At 26.0% G+C, this 19,186-nt stretch overlaps 1 protein-coding gene across 1 annotated transcript in view; it reads left to right on the top strand.

Moving 5' to 3' along the window:
• The first annotated feature begins 7,654 nt into the window (after window positions 1-7,654).
• Window positions 7,655-19,186, top strand: part of LOC126899654 (uncharacterized) — a 31,043-nt gene continuing 19,511 nt past the window's right edge. The window contains exon 1 of the mRNA XM_050674713.1: window positions 7,655-8,532. Coding sequence (XP_050530670.1) covers window positions 7,942-8,532 — 591 coding nt within the window. The 5' untranslated portion in view covers window positions 7,655-7,941. The remainder of the gene's footprint in view (window positions 8,533-19,186) is intronic.

Below are 19,186 nucleotides of genomic sequence, written 5' to 3' on the forward strand. Positions count from 1 at the left end.
CGTTACCAACCGTGATCAAAATTATATATTCTTTTCTTTAAAGGCTAGTCATAATCTTCAACGGTGATTATAACCATCGTGTTATCAACCGTGATCAAGATTGCTAGTCTTTCCTAAATATTCCTCTTTAATCCTTTGCAACGGTGCTCGTAATAAACGTTTTACCAACCGTGATCCAAAGGGTTAGATTCCACCACTTATACAATACAGTTCATCTTCAACGGTGATCATAACCTCCGTGCTATCAACCGTGATCGAGATAACTGTCTTTTTGTAAAAATCCCTTTAACCTTTTTGCAACGGTGTTCGTAACTACTCGTTACCAACCGTGATCCAGAGGGTTATACTTTTATTTCACCCCAAATTAAATAGTTTCTAAAATAAGACTGATATAGTAGTTAGTTTATTAATATATGTATATATTCATCTTTATATAAAAATAAATCAGAACAAATCGATTAGTCGAACAATTTGTGTTATATTTTTTTATATTTAAAGAGAACAAACGTAGAAACGTTTCAGAACACATGCTATTCTGAAGAAGAAAAACAATTTCATGTTACGCCACTAGGAGGTCATCAGGGAATGTCTAGAATAATAAAGCGTATTAAACAACACCATACATGAAACACCAGCAACTGGAAAAACTTCAACCCAATTGGCTAGGTGCCTTCAAAGTCACATGCATTCATAGCAAAGAGTATGTATCAATAAAGCGTGGACAAAAAGAAGTACGAGTTCATAAAAACAAACTAAAGCTGTTTCACACATATTAGTTTGACGATATATTTTATTTATAGTATTGAAAATAATATCTAACCAAATAAATCTAAATCAAATAATTAATCAGTATGCGTATGAAACCCAAAATTTGATTAACATTATAAACTATGCAATACAAGGATTATTAGACCCTATTATCATGAATACAAAATCGTTGATAGAACAAATAAAAATAATGAAGTCTCATTTACCTCTAGATGTAATCATCCCTAATAGTTGGTTAGTATCTGGAGTATCAGAACTATTACACTTGATAAATATAAATGTTTTATATATTCAAAATACCTTAATTTTTCAGTTGAAAATTCTTTTAACTAATAAGTATGAATTCATTTAATATAAACCAATCGCATTACCGCCAAAAACTCATGATAATATATTTGTTGTAATAGGTTATCACATTGATTATATTGCAATAGAAAAATCTAGATTGTATTATATAGAAATAAATATAGAACTATTAAACTCGTGTAAATATATAGCTGATACAATATTATGTCCTTATGATCAACCTATTTTTAGTATAGATAATTCATATCATGCAAAATTATTTAGACAATCAGATTTTTTACCTAAAGATTGTATTTTAAAGTGTGTAAAAATTAATCATAAACTTTGGCATAAATTAGAACATGTAAATTCATGGTTGTACGTAGTTAATAGAGTAATATAGTTATTAAGTGCAATGAAAAACGTTAAGTATATCGGGAACGGGTGTTTTAAGTTTAAAAAATAACTATGAGGCTAACACTAATGACAAAACAATTTTAATACCTTCAAGTAATATTACTTCAAAAATTATATAAAGAATTTAGCCCAATTTAAGTATAAATTCTGACTTACAAACTAATTTTAAAAAACTAAGATCAGAGGATATTATTAATTAAAGTGATAACGTATAAAACTAATTTCATTGACCTTTCTAAGTATTCTAAAATGTTAAATGAGCTGCAATTAGCAAAAGAAATACTATACCAAAAATATCCATTCACGGAAATTCATATTTCTTTATTATTAATTTTATTTATCAGTGCAAGTTTAGTGATCATAGTTATAGTATATAATAAAGGGAAAAATGGTAAATTAAAATTAAGTAAGGATGTATTAAAAGAAGAGATAAAATTAAGTAATATAAAAGAGAATGTACAAGAAAACTGAGTACTAAGAGTAGTTAAGTTTATATTCAGTAAAAAAAAATAAAAATAAAAAAAAAAAAAATGGGTAATATGTTTTTATTCTACGCGGGGGGTTGTTACGAACCCGTATTGTTATGATATTAGTGTAGTGAGGTTAGGGAATAATAAGTATTAGACAATGAATAAACAGTAATTAATCGCGTTCGAACCGTTGTATAAATATATTGTGTTATAAGTTGTAAGTGATTCACCTTAAGACAACTAATGTTTTAGTTATAAATAATTGTATTTGTAAAATTAAAGAACCGTTATATAAGTATATTGTGTTATAATTCTATACTTTAATTTCACATTACAACGACACCACTCCAACACGTTATCGTATCTCATCCTAGGTGGGACACAACACTTTATTTCTTTATTTTCATCATAATTATTTAAAATTTTAGTGCCTCTTCAGGAATTTTTTGCCCGAACCACCCCACTGTTCAATTTATGTATGTAGTTTTATGAATCTTAAAAATATTCTACACTCTGATGGTCAAATTACATAATCAAATCAATAGAATTTATTACTCTCATAGATAGCGCAGTATATTTTAATCGCAGATTATATGAAATTGAAGTAAAAAAACGTGTTTTATAGTTGAAATATTTAAACATTTTTTTCATGTAAAATGTTTGATATTACATAATTGTTTGTATCATAACAATAGACTAACATATATTTAGAAAAATAATATCAACAAGATTTAAAATTGAGTAACTTATTAGTAATCCAACTAATAACGATTTATTTGACTTTAAAATTAAATAAAAAATTTATATAAGGAGACAACCATCCCATTTACAACATTTATTTCTAAAATTAAATGGTCAGCAAAAAAAATTAAGAATTTTGAGATTTTTTTATTACAGACTTCCCCCATCATAAAATTCTGTCCACGTCATTGATTTTTACGTAACAGTATTATGATTGCTCATAGTATATTTTAATATTAACATAAAAGTTTTACATTTTGCCATTAAATTCGTCCAACTCAAATTAATTTTGACCGCGCGAGTGGAGTAACTTTTTGTCCCATATGAAAATCAATGAATATTTTTGTGAAATATGTAACAAACTGTTTTATTTCACCAAAGAACACTATAACTGAACTTTTATATATTTTATTACAAAATTATAAAATATATAACTTAAATTTAATTATTATATTACTTATAATCAAATAATAATTAAGTTAAAAAAACAATAAGGACATCTTTCTATTAAGCTATCGCGACAAATAGACCTTGCACAGTTCACACAATTTTAGGTAGTTTTAGATTGTCTTTGTTTCCATCACAACAATCATATTTTCCCAAACCTTTTACTCATTGGCTTGTACCAACGGATTCATGGGATATTATAGCATATTGTGATAGTCTAAACCGATGATATTTAACTGTGTATCAATTGTAAAGCTATAATTTAACTGTTGTATCATCAATTGCCTGGATAGATTTTTTTTTTTTAATTAAGGCGTGGAATTTTAGTTTTTGTATGTTTTTCAAAAATAATTGCTAGTTAAGATTACAAATGTTAAACATTGAATAAAAAATAGTCCATAAAACATAAATAGATAGATTTTTAGTGGAACATTATTTATATTGGTTTTTTGTCAATAGTTCTACCACGCTTTGGTGTAGTTATAAAAAGTCATTATTTATGGTTATTTTACTTATTTTTTCTTCCATCAATAATTGAGCTATTATGCATAATATACAATAGCAAAACAACTTTAATTTTTTAGGAGTTTATGAAACGATTGTATCTTTATCTTCACTAAAACCAAAGTAACATGACATTATGCCCGGTGTTTATAATTGGTTCTACTAATCATTTAATAATACTAGATGTGAAGATATAAATTTTGAGTGGACTATCGACATGAATTTCTAAATTACTCGTATATTAATTTAAAACGTCGCATACACCAGCATTTTAATAACATATTTAGATGGCCTATTTATAATATACAGTTTGAAATTAAAACGTTTTCGAAAAGCTCATAGTTTTTTAACAACTGTTATAAATTCAGATACTGAATATGCATTTTCGCAATGAATAAATAAAATGTTCAAAATCTAACTTGTGTTATTCTATCCCAATTAGTTCTTTCATTTCTACAGCAAATATTTTCAAAGCGAATAAAACGAATACCATTCTCTTTATAACTTGACGTTTATCAGGAAAATTGCTATAACCTTAAGTTAGAGTTAAACATATCACAATTATTATTAGATTTATAAAAACCATAATAACAGTTAAAGTTTTGTAAATTAAATTTGAAGTAACATATATGTGAAACATTTTGTTCACAAATTCATAGTTTGTAAAATAAATTTCATAAATAACATTAATATATTGTTGTTATATTTTTTGATGAAAAAGTTATATTATATTCAGTTTTAACATAATAAAGATATTAATTATAATAAATGCAAAAATTAAAAACAACCTCTTAGGTGCAATTGTTAGCCATCTTGCGGAATGTGTTTAAATTGATCATGACCAAACTTTATAGGTTTTTTTTTTATATTCGAACAATATGAAGGAGTATGACTTTTAACTTTTTCAAATTAAATAAGGACCACTTCATTACCTATGAAGAACCGATTAATATTTTTATTTCACGAATATTGGTAAACCATATGCTTATTATTGCGAGTCTATATTTGATCAGACTGAATAATACTATCAAAGAAATTTTCAAACAAATCAGATACCTTATTTATAATCATTCGTGTTATTTTAAATATGGTCAAAGCTCAAACTTGGCAAAAAATATACATCACAAAATACTACAAAACTATCTCACGGCAACATGCATACGGTAATAATAGACAAATATAGATTACAACGAAAATAATTGTTCATAGCGGTAACACTAATGAAAAATAAAAATAACGGAATCACCTAATAATTGTTGACAAACGTTGTATTTAAAAATGTCATAGAATAATTAAATCATATATTTTATGATAACGATTTAATTGCGATAATTAACTAGATATAAGGCCATTCTTAATTCCAAACATTTTTATACTAATAGTTTATCAGTAAAGTTAAATAGTTATCTTTATATTTTTGCTATGCATCTGTTAAAAAAATACATAAAATCAATACTTCATCAATTATTTAGTAAATTCTGTATTCCAATGGAATGTGGAAATTGAATGATTTTTTTATGTATGACTACTGAAAGTAAAGGTTTTATTTTAGTAAAAATGAATTAAAAAAAAATTGTTTGGAAAAAAAATAAGTCGTGGTGAAATAAATTAATGATTTTCTCTCTTTTTATGTAATTTGATCGCATCGCATTACCCACAACAAATTCTATTATTTATTACATAAAATGATGATTTGAAATAGTTGTTAAAGCACAAAGAAAAAGTTAAAATCGTATTATCTAACAAAATACTTAATACTCGGGAGGATAGTGTGCAATTTAAAGAGGAAAAAGTTTTTACAAGTTTTATCTTTTACCTTTACTAGAAGTCTATGCTAAACCTTTATTCAATGTCATATTATTATTTAAAATGCAATATTTCCATGAAATTTCAACTTAGTTAAGATTATTTGTCTTTGATGTAAATATAAAGTTATTTTATATTTAAAATTGTTTTAATAAATCTAAGTTATGTTACTTTGTAATTTAATAAGTTTTTATATAAATATATAAATTTTAAATAAAAATTTTGATACTAAAAACTCTTATTTAATTTAGTAGTTACGTTTATACAGCATTTTGAAGTTTGTTAAATTTATTGGATTTTAACAATCTAAAACGTGTTAAGTTTTTAATTGTATAGGTTCATGTTTTATGCATCTGCACATGAATAATAATAAATAAACGTATTTATTATCAAATCTCCTAACAAGCAATATCCTATTTAAATATCAGAAATAATAATCGAAAATAAAGATTATTGGAAAATGTTAGAAACATTTTCGTATATTAGCTACAAGTGTTCAATGACTGGTCAAGTTAAAAGAGACTTTAATTATTAATTTGCATGATTCAATTATTGATATTGTATTATTATTACATTGTATTACGTTTTTATAACTGTTTTGAAAAACTCGATTTTACTATTTTTTTTGTTTTCACGTCAATTAAACAGCATATTTAATTTAAAAAGCAATGTTCAAACGATACTATTTTTAATGAAAAATAAATCGCGTACTGTCGCCCCTAAATAACGTAAAAGGATAATGTTTACTTCCGTTCTTTACATGCGTGGATTAACTTTAAATACTATAGAAAAATCTTAAAAAATTCAAACTTTAACAAACTTCAAAATGCTGTATGAACATAACTACTGAATTAAATTAAGAGTTTTTGGTATCAAATTTTTTCTTTAAGACTTATCTATAAAATGGCTATATTCAGATCTTAAAAATATTTCAACACAAAAAAATAATTTTTAAAAATTGTTTGTAATTACTAAAACTAACAAAATATATTTCAAATATAGTCTTATATAGTAAAAAAAATTATTTAAAATAAAAAAAATATAAAATGTTATGTAGATCATAAGTTATATGAGTTGTAATTTAGATCTGTTTTCCTCTATATAAGCAGTGTGATTTTTTAAGAAGTTACCCCTAATTTTACCATAAAAATGAACAGATTTAAAATTAATTTATTATTTATAAACCATAGTAAATATCGAGTTTATTGCAAAAAAAGAATATATCTAAGGAGATATTTTAAGATTAAATTTTGACAGTTAAATGGGAACTAATAGTTATTTGTTTACTATTAAATGAAAAATGGTCTAATAAAATGTTGTCTAGTCAATTACAATAATAATTTACAATTAACTTGATTTTTACTATTGTTCATAAAAATAAATTAAATTTTAATTTGTACAATTTTACGAAAAAATAATTATTTAACGAAAAATGTGGGTAGTGTTCTTTATAAAGAATACTTTATAAACCACACTATTTAAATATTTATATAAATAACATTAAAAAGAAATTTTATATTTAATGGTAAAAATTCTTTAGACTAAAGTAATATGTGCTGATTTTTTTAGGAAAAAATGAATTTACAAATGCACTTTATTCGTTTTATGTTTCACTACTTAATTTTAAAACGTTAAATTTCATACTCATACCATTGTATAATAAAGTTTATTATTAACTTAATAAAATAATATACATATCTAGCGGATTGTATAGTACAGAGATGTTTAATTTTGTTTATTATTAGTTAATTTATAGATGTGTTTACTCATTAAATTAAACAATTATTAAAAATTGATTAAACAAATTTAGTGTGTTTTCATGTTACGCGAAAAAATAATTAAATTTGGTTGACGACTTCATTAAGAAATGTTAACGATTCGCTTTTGAATAAAATACATCAATTCAAAATAAAAATAAAAATTGTAAAAATATTTGCATGCGATATCTTAAAGTTCAAAGGATTGGTAGTCAGTACATTTCCGTTCGACTGAATCTTATTAGGTTAGATTTTTCGGTTGAACAATAAGCCGTACTCTGACACGTGTGACGCAACCAGGTTGGGATGATTTAATAGTCAAACTTTGGCTTGACACTATTTTTGTTCGACACCGTTATAAATAACATTAATGATTATTTTAATAGTGAAATTGTCCGTTGGCCGATGACGGAGTGCAGTGGTGGCACAGCGGCTTGAGTACTCTAAAAATGTAATTCTATACATTTTCAGTAGTCGACCAGTCGGTGCTCAGCTAGCAGCAGAATCTTTAGGTCCGGCCGTACAGTCCTCGTGTCTATTTATGTTTTCTCAGAGATCCACACAGACCGACGCCATGTAAAACCGCCGTCTACGCGAGTACGCGTTTGCCAAGCATTTCGTACAATAAATTGTGTCCGATGATAAACGGTGCGATAGTAAGGAAATATTTTTCGTAGAGTTTAAATAAAATACTACACAATCGGAACGACCGCACCCAACAGCCGACCCGACTAAAATGGGCCAACATGAATGACCTGGCCGATACCATTGACGATCTCATCTGTAGTTTTGAAAGCGATGGTAAAACAATGGACACGCTAATCATGTATCTTTTTTGCTGGGCCATTGTCGGCATGGTTGCTTTGGCTGTAGGGAAGTTCGTGTACAGCAAAATTGTGGGATGCAAAGGGGGTCGTAAGCCCCCAGTATCTACCAAAGCGGCCGAAGCGGAAGCAGCCGTCCTCGGTGGAGATCGAAAACGTGTTGTTCCGCCAACGCCTCCGACCACCCGAAAGCGGTTGGGTTCCAAATCGGGTCGGACGTCCGCTGCCGTGGCTAGTGTCACGGCCGGCTTATCGGCCGTACCCGCCGCGGCTACAGCTAATAAAGTGTACCCATCTTCGTCGGCGAATGATCTCCGCGTATCACCATCCCGAAACTTACCATCGAACCGTACCGCGCCAATGCCACCGGCGGCCACAGGCCACGACGCCGACGCTGTTCGTTGGGTTAATGACTTATTCCGGTGGCTTTACAGTGACCCGTCTGCCATAGAGTACCTGCTCGGTCAGTGGATCATTTCTCTTAACGAATACACTAAGAAATCTTTTGCTGAAGTGAGTCAATTTTGAGTTTTACTTAATAAAAAAATTGACAAAAAAGACATTTTTCTTTTTCGAATATAACCTCCTAATTATTAAGAAGTTAAAATATTTAGTTTTTCCAATTATATCCGGTGTATATTTTTGTCATTATTATTTTATTTATAGTAATAATTATCTTATTACTATTTTCATAAACTATAGTGATATAAAAAAAATAATGATCAGAATCTCAACACATTTTTTTAATAGTGTGCTATTAAAAAAACGTTGTTAAATGCAAAGTATTTTAGTTCTATACACCTAATTAATTAATTAACTAAATACATAAGCCCTTATACATAAACTCACAATTTTCAAGCACCAATAATCCATTTTGTCGCGTTATTTGGAGATAAATTCATTGAAATTAACAAAGTTTGAGTTAAAAGCGAAAATAAAATTCTTTGAAATAAAAATAATATCAAATCCCTAAAAAAATTAAAAGATTAATATGTCATTGTCTTCTATGTCGGATTTAGCGTGCTGTATAATTTTTAAAACCTAAAAGGATGACTAATTGAAGGACTCTAGCAAATCAATTATTTGAAACAGCTTGTGAGATGATTTGAAATATAAAATCAATGTGAATCATTACTACGTATACAAAGTAATGATGCAAATTTTCTTTTTCGAAAAAATTTGTTAAAAAAAAAATACTCTAATTAAAAATCTATAAATTACATAGATCATTTTTATGGAATAATAATGAAATGAAATTAGTTAAACAAATTTATGAATAACTAATAGCTTATATTAGTATTTCCTCGTATTTCCCTACGCAGTCCTAATTTTAACAGGTTAATGTAATGAACTAATATAGGAATATGTAGACCTTTTTAATAACTTTCTTTGAAAAGTATGAGAAGAAACAGGAGAAATCGATTATAATGCACCTATAATTTTTTACACTATTGGATTTTTAATTTACAAATTTTATGGCGAAATTTAAACAATTATATTTATTTGAAAGAATTTTTATTAGTGTCAAATGAAAATTAATTGTTTTACCTTATGAAAAACCATCTTATACTGTTCGATTTTAATAGGACTCATCCCCAAGATGTTAATTTGAATAATACAGTCTGTAGTATAATGTAGTACTTAAACATAATAAAACTACTACCTATCTAATAAAAACGTGTCTAACATTTTTAGTATTGTTTAAGAAAATTTCCGTCTTAAACGACTTACCAATACTATACATTTTATAACGTCCATTATTATCGAAAAACTCTAGTGGTGAAATGTTTTTTTAAACTTCCCTTTATGGTAATATTCAAATGAAGAAAATTATTTCACTTCGAAATTAAACAATCATATGTAATTAAAAAAATTCCCAAATAAAGATATCTAATTAATTTATGTTAGAAATACCACTGAATTATTTAAAATACATTTGAAACTATTATTTACTTGGTATTGACTTCTGTACTGTTTAAATAATTACTCAAAAACACGTTGCAAATTTAACCATAAGTTATGATAGAATGAAATTTTAAATAAAATATCATTGTTTATTACATTTTAAAATTCAAAGTATGTGACTATTTATTTGTCAATGTAACATCGACTATAAGTCGATATCATAATGAACAAACTGCATAATTATTTAAACTTAATAGCGGTTACATTTAAGTTATTGGTTATAAATGTTTAAAAGTTTAAGTGAATTAAATGTGATTCTATTGAATTAAAATTACTTATTTTCTGTTTTAACTAAATTTGTAGATACTTTACTTTACACTTTTTTAAATTACATACCTTTTGTATGTATTTTTCAAACAGAGCATCAGATTTAATTTATTTTTAATATTTGAAATGATATAAATTAAATCAGATTTATTTTGTGCTTGAATAAATATAGGTATTAGTTGAAATATTTGGCACTGTACTTTTTGGCATTGAACTCTATACTTATTATAAAAAAATTCCCATTTATTTTTCTTATTTGAGTCTAATTGTTTCATAAAATAAATGGACTGTTCAATTTACTTTTCTAAACAAAGCAACTAAGTCATATTTGTGCCTTTGCCAATTATCAAGTCATTTACATAAAAGTAATATATATTACTATAATATATACATGTATTTTTATAAGTTTTACCATTATTTACTTCTAACGTTTATAGATTAAGCAATACTTCAAAAGTAAGTCAATATACGAGTGCCTTGATTATATCAGTTTTACCAACTATATATAATATTTTAGTTTAATTTTGAATAGAATTTTATTTTTAAGTTTCAAATAGAATATATTTTTATTACCGGCTATCTTAAAATAAATGTTTTAGGATTATATTTCTAACTAAATACTATAAAATAAAAAAAATGCAAATTTTCAATAATAGGATTCTTTTTATTTTTTATAATTCTAAGTAACTCTTTATGCTTTAAATGTGATGTAATAAACCTACTTTATAACTTATAGATGTAATAATATTTAAACATTTTGAAGTTTTCTACGTTATTATGAAAATGCTCAATAAATATTAGAGATAAAAAGTGTTTACCTTGGACTATTTGGCATGAATTTTACATAAGTTTGTTGGTATCACTTAAGAAAAATAAACATATTATAATTTTTTTTTTTGTGTAATTATTAAAACTCATGTCATATAATTTATGAAAATCCTTTTTTTAAACATTATTTATATTTCTATATAAGAAATTACTGACATAAAATTACAGTAAAATTAGAAAAATAGTGTTTTTATTATTTTTTTAAATTTATCTAAATTTTAGATAAAAGTAATTGTTTTAAATAATTTCCGAGAATATACAAAATAAATATAAAATTTTTACTATATCGTAATAAAATTTAACGGAGTTCATATAATTGGGGACAAGTAATAATCAGTTACTTTTCAAAAGTAAAAAAGGCAATATGTCATACATATTATATATGACCTATTTTCAGTGATAGGAAAGAACGTCGTTCACGTGCTCCCGTTCATATTTGGTAAACGTTATTCGTTTTTTTTCATATAGAAAGTAAACGTAAACGAAATTCACATTTATGACGGATTTGAACAAGAGAAGTGTCGTTCATATAATTAAAAATAATATTATAGTTTCTGTGAGCTTATGACGAATTAGCATAATAAAATTGTATAAAAAAAAAACAAATAATAAAATACACCCGTTAAATCATAAAGTACTGTATGAGCAACGCTTTACTTTATCTTGCACAATCGAATATTGATTTAATCACTGAAACTATTAAAAGTACAAGGGTGAATAGAACAACCAGGAATTTTTTTATTTACTTGTCTTCCTATAACAAATTTCTATTACGCCACTGAAAGTGTGATTTATATATATTTGTAGAGTATTAAATTTGTCTAAAAAGAATGGTTTATGACAATTGATAATTATATAAACTACAGATTTATTTTTTTCATAAATAATAAAAAAAATTAATAAAAGTCAAAATAAACGCATTCGCCTTTATAATGACATGAGCATGAACGTGTTCATTTAACAAAAAAATAAAATTGTGTGTAAATGAGTACCTGTTTTACGATTGTGAACCGTAAATGAGTTCAAGTTTTTAGTGAACGTTCTGGACACGTGTGTTCTTATTAAGGACGTACGAGAAGAGTATAGAAGAACAATAACAGACGTCCATTTCTTTTATTTTTATTTTATAGTTTGATTCAACAAACCATTAGCAGCAGTATCAAGTAATGATATCCATTTAATTAAAAAAATTCATTTTTCTAATATTTCAATATTTTATTTTTGTTTTATTGATAAAATAATAGAAATTTACAACTTTATGTTTGTTGTCCTAAAAAAATTATAGAAATGAAGAATTACCGTTTTTCACATGTACCCTTCATGTTTCATACCAAACTTCAATTGATAATAATTTTATAATTATTACATGATATTGTTACTAATGTTTCAGCGTAAAATTGTATACAAAATTAATTAAATTAACAATAGAAACCCGTTTCTTTACATACTGAACACTTAAGTATATATATATATTAGAAAATGTCCAAAACTGACTAATTCCCTTTACAAGAACTCAGTATTAAAATACTACAAAATTCATCATCAAATATTGGTTAACATTAATCTTAATGTTCAGATATTCATTTATTTATATTGCATAAGAATATAACTTAAAATTACCAAGTACATATGGCTCTTTCATAACAAAAATTTTTATTACTCTTCTTTCGTAGGATATATCACAAGATAACAATTGATTATTGTTGTTTGCTCAACTTATTTCGGATAATTTGATGAAGAAATGTGTTCTTACTCGAATTATTGTTGAACAATATTTAAACTGGAAAAATATATTTGGTTAATTCTTTTTTTAGTTAACACTGAAATTGCAAAAATTAACCGTTTGTGAAATCAGTTTCAATCAAATTAATTATTTATTATTTAATTATGGTTTTTTTAAAATATATCTGAAAACAAAATAAATAGAAAATTATTATGTACTATTAGATTTTAAGTTTTTTTATTCAAGAAAATATTTTTGCACATTTAGTAAGCTTAACAATTTTTAGTTCGCTTATAAAATTTATTTTATATAAATTTTTTATATTTTTAATGATTTTTATTAAGCAATATTTTCCGAGTAACAATAACTTAATTAAAAACAATTTACTCAATATTTAATATGTATAAGTAATTTTTCTATTTTGATTTACTTGTTATTAAATAAATAGTGACCTCAAATAAGGACGAATAAGTAAGTGTAGAGTTATTGGTTTATTTTTATGTTGTTTATTAAACTTATCAATTAAACTATATATTAAGTATATAAATATCATAAAAATATATATAAAAAATCAATTAAAAAATGTACCATTTGTTTATTAAACTCTATTGGATTGCAAAGCGTAATGAAAATAATTATAATGCATATACTGCATGAAACATTTTTTCAATTTCTTTCGTTATTGATGAAATTATTCAAAATTATAAATACATTTTTGCTTGTTTTAATGCATAAGCCAATAAAACCTACATATTTTAAAATGAAAAGGGCTTTACCACATTAAATTTAAGTTAAATCTCTATCTCCTAAGCAGAAGGTCGTATACATTCTCTGCTGTATGTAATGTAATGTTGGCAAAATGCCATCTCATGATTAGAATGATAATTTTTAACGCATAAAATTCAGTTATTCTATGATAAAGTAATACATCATCACCATCTACACATAATATTGCAATGACAATATAAAAATTTAAAAACTAAAAAACCTAATACCTGAAAACAATAATTTAACTGGGGTTATATATATTATAAATAGGTTTCTTTTATCAAATTTCCTATAATTTATTCATTGTTTTGCATCTTACATCTTTAAGCAATCAGCTCGTTGTTGTAAGCCAATGAATATTATTTAATTTTTGAGATAAGTTTGGTAGAACTTCTGAACTAAAAACTTTTTGAATAGGATTTATATCCTATTCAATTAACATTGAGTTCTTGAATATATAGTACTCCGCCTATAGTTTTCATTTGAGTATGCAATGACAATGATATAGTTTATTAAACTTTAAATATAATTTTCAAGGCTTAATTTTCTTTATTTATATATAAATAATGTCAAAATAAATAGCGACAATTTTAATAATTCACTTTAATTATATATTTTAATTGAAAATATCAAAGGTATTTGTAGGTTTGTATTAGATTGCTTATACAAATTTTATAATATTTCAATTAATACACATTATAATTATTAACTTGGATACCAAATTGAATAAGTATTAATCATATTTTGTAATTATTTAATAATAATTACAATATATTTTATTTATATAAATTTATCCAATAACTTTTTGTATGTCTAATCACGCAAATAATATTGAACCAGTATTATCAACAACTATATAAAAAAATCAAGCATTTCATCTAAAACAAGTTTCCCTCGGAATTATAAAATAACTCTTAAATTTTAATTCGGTACAAAAACTTATTACATTATATTTGTTACATTCTGACGATCTAAACTTTTTTGGTTTTCCCGTAGTTTCTAAAGTTACTAATGTATAATAATTTTTTTTTTTATAAGTACTTATTTTTTAATTTATACAAATTCTATCTATTTCTACAATGAAAAAAAAAGTATTTTTATTTAAATATAAATAGTACACAAGTATTATTTTTTTAGAGTATACATAAATTAAGAAATTATTAGTGGGTATACACTGTATACCTTTTAAAACTCTATTTTCTATAATTTTATTCATTTTTCCTTGTCTCCAGTCTACTAGGTTTTTACTAAAGTAAATTTATAAGTTAAATATTAAGTGTAACTAAAATTTAGAGAATGCAAATATATGATCAATAATTATAATAGTACAATTATTTAAATCATAACATAACTATAAACATTTAAATTATTTTAATTGGCCATATAATTTATTAATATCTAAACAAATATTTATATTTTAATACCTGAAATTAGCGTTTTGATTTTTCTCAATTACTTTTTACATTATATGCATATCTGTTAAGTACTTTTCAGAATATTTTGATTAAAAAAGCAATAAACCCTTAAGGTTTTTAATAAATATTTCAGAAATACATAAATAACTAAATTGATGTGTATAATTACACAGTTCCTTGAAGTGTTGAGTGTAGTACGGCGAGTAGATTGCTTTGTATTCACTAATCCTCGCACATTCATTAGCATTGTTATCTAAATATTATTGTACATACAATTCACATGAAATATTTGACTTACAGCTGATTTTAAAACTATATAATATATGTTAGATTTAATAAATAAGTTATTAGCGAAATAAATTTCAGTGGGTCAGAATGTATTATATTTTTTTGAAAATTTCTTGTTGGTTACTTATGAATTTCGAGTATAGTGTATTCATTTATCATTCATAACAAATATGTTTGATAACGAACAGTTATAACAATATATTATAATATTCAATAAATTTGTATACACAACTTTTTAACGTATAATATTACTCTTATAAAATAAGTGTGCATTATAGTTTTGTCGGAAAATTATCAAAAACAATATCAGCTCCCTAGACATATTTGTATTTGATTAATTGGACTCAAATTTATTTAACGTACTGTATAATATGTATATGATAAATAGGTACTTAGGTATAATGGTTATACTTTTATAATTTCACTGTTCAATATTATAAGTATGTTTTATAATTTACTATATACTGAACATTTTATATTTTAAAATAGCTACTTTATATCTATGAAAAAAGATGGTAATATATTCTTGTATAAGTCTTGTGAGAACTCAAAAAATGTCTAAAAGAATAACCAAAGTTTCTCCATTTCAGAATATAGATTCAGACATTTTTAATGGAAAATATATGTATTATTTTTTTTATCATCGTTTGAACATTTTTAATTAAGAAAAATTCTACCATTAAAAGTAAAAGTCATGAAACTTTTGATAAAATGATTCTAGTAATGGGTTTAGTGGATAAAGTTAGACTGGTAAATTTTAATTTGAACCCGTTGAATTATTAAATATATGCTACCTATATAAGATTTTAGATTACAAAAATGATATATATAAAATAACTCTTCTTTTTTTTTGTTATACTGTCCCGAGGTCTATTTATTAAGACGATAATAAAACTTAATCAATGCAATTAAATTGTATTCATAAATACACACATGAAACATAAACATGAATAGGATTTACACTTCTATTGAAATGATTCTTAACTTAGTCTAATGATGAAAATAATAATTAAAATGTGTTTACATATAATATGGATCATTGGCATTGTCCAATAATTAAATTTCAGCTAGGTTTTCATGTTTTTGTAACCTTGTTATATGTCCACGTGCGAACCGAGTGACTTCATCTGTTATGGTCTGTAGTGTCATACCACGATAAATTACGTCATTTCTGTCGATCGACATACCGTGACGATGGTTCGAAGGGCATTGTTTTGATAGTGTCGCACAATCTAGTAAAAAATATGTTAGNGGCATTGTTTTGATAGTGTCGCACAATCTAGTAAAAAATATACTTACTAGCACAACCACACAATGGAATTTCGTAAGTCCAGATAGGTTTAATATTGCTGCTTATAATATATGTTTGATCTCTAGTGATAGTTTAGAGTGTTTTCCAATTAATCAATAGAGTTTACTTGCATTCTTTTCTGACGTCATGATGTATCTAGTTTGGACAGTAGTCTAAGCGCATCCTCAGATATTTTGCTGATTTTTTTTTTTTGAAATTACCTGTCATTTCAGTAATATTGGAAGGTTAATATATGAGGTTTTTCGCAATATAAAATTAACGTATACTGATTTTTTACTAATCTACTTAGTCTTCCAATATTTCATCAATGTAGACATTTGTTGATGGTAATTTGAATTCGATCAGTAGCTATCCATTTGTTTTTTTTTTTTAAGATTACTAAGTATTGCAATATCATCTGAATTATAATTTGACATGACCACATGTCATGTGATCATTGAATTAGTGTTGTCGAAATTTCGGCTGTTTAGAGTATGACACGGTTCAGCGTCGTTTAGTGATACAGGGTGCCCCACGACCCGCGTCACATTGATCAGTTGTCGCCCTACTTTGGGTATTTGGTATATCGGTACAAGTCCAGCAAGTGTCGCACAGCCGACGGAGATTCACCGCAAATGATGCGTAGAGTCTTCTTCCCGTTGTCAACGTCTCCGGACGTGTCGCACGACCGGTACACGACGAACCCATCGGCACCGTCTCCATCAACGCTGTTAATTCTTTGACGTCCGAGAACTATGCCAGACATCGTGTCGCCGACGCCAACGAAAGTGCCGCAATGTTATGCGAAGATTAGTTTTAATTATGTTTGTTTATTGGGTTTCATTTTTTGAAAATAATTTGTTGATGCTCATGAATAACTAACGGGTCTCTACCTTCACGACAAGTGCCAACTGCATTATTGCGACGTAAGTTGTGTCAATTAAGATATAAATTAAGGTACAGAATACTTCTTTGTGGATATCCAGCTAATAGATTTTTCCAATCTTTTGAAGTTTCTTGATGCGCGATGCGGAATTGTCATTTAGTCAAATAAGACTTATAAAGTATACATCATAAGTTTGGTAGTTGTTCACGAATTTCACGAGCAACTTTCAGTGGTGAAAAGTGCCGTATTTTATCAATCGTTTAATGGTTGTTATTGTACTTGATCAAGTTCTGAATCAAATTCTGCCCGTTAAAATACATGTTCTATTTGGAGTACTTATTCTTCTGCTTTGTTTGCATCATTACTCTCTATAAAGAGTAACCGCTGGCATTCGTTGTAGATAATCCGCTAAAATATGACTTAAACGTTTCATTTTTTTACCTAACTGACTTTGTCACGAAGTATTTGCACAAACAGTTCCATTTAGTATTATCTCCTAAATAAAGTGTTAAAGTGACAATTTATTTCTGGGTTTTTGCAGAATAAGTTCTCTTATCTACGTTAGATAGCTTATCACATGACATCTGCCTTCGTGAGTTTTTGGTGTAGCTGTTTTTTCAGTATTATCTTTAGTTAGTTTATGTACTATTCTTTCAATATCAGTTGACGTTTATAACATCAACGTGTCTGTAATTTTATTTGTGAGATAAACTTTCCTTTGTTTTTTATAGTAAGACTCGATATTAATGTTAACAACACAAAAATGTGAACAGACGATAAATCTATCTTCAGCTTCACGGCGAATGTTTCTAAAATTTTAGAGTGTATTATATTATTGAATACAATTAAAGCTTAAAAAAAAACAACTAATATTCTTCTGAATATGCACACAAAAAAAAAAAAGGCAAAATGATGTCTATAACAATCGATGAAGGAAGTAGATTCAAAATTATAAAAAATTTAATTCATTATAAATATTGATAAAATAATAATGAGTTTTACATCAGTCTATTTCCTGAACTTAATATGCTACCGAGAGAAGTAGCTCTCTTTCACATGTTATGCAGTCAAAGATGGATCTTGACTAAGTCAGTGATGAACGGGACGGGTATATTGGCCAGTATGCATCAGAGACCAGAAACTACCAATGAGAAAATCACAAGAAAAATCTCGAGGCACCCTGACAATAAAATCTGGACCCCGTGCGACAAAACATACGTTTTTACCTATTAGGCCAAGCCGATCACTATATCATAAATATAAATGTCTTCTAATATTTTCAGAAATATAAATGTAAAATGTTTCAACGAAAACTGTTCATGAAGTTTGTTTAAAATTTCTAAAAATAGAACTTCCATACAAATTAATATTAAATAAAGATGACTAATATAAAATAATAATAATATATAATTCACAAGTGACAAGTTGCGTGCATACATAAAAAGTTTCAGTTAGTACACAATTGACACGGTTCACCTTCGATAGACGATAAATAACGTGGAAATTTATAAATCAGTGATTTATTATAATATTTCAATATGTATATTAGTATTTAGAAATTATCGTGCACGTGTGTCATACTTATACTGTAAGAGACTGCATTTATGAGGGAAGTTTACTTAATTGGTTAAGCCAAAACATTAATTCAGTGTTAATATCAATTAAACAAAAATTTAATTATTGAAATTATTTTAGATGGAAAATAAAAAATTTGTAAATGGAGAACAATAAAATAC

Source organism: Daktulosphaira vitifoliae, unplaced genomic scaffold (assembly GCF_025091365.1).
Source record: "Daktulosphaira vitifoliae isolate Bord-2020 unplaced genomic scaffold, ASM2509136v1 Scaffold_2, whole genome shotgun sequence".
NCBI lineage: Eukaryota > Metazoa > Arthropoda > Insecta > Hemiptera > Phylloxeridae > Daktulosphaira > Daktulosphaira vitifoliae.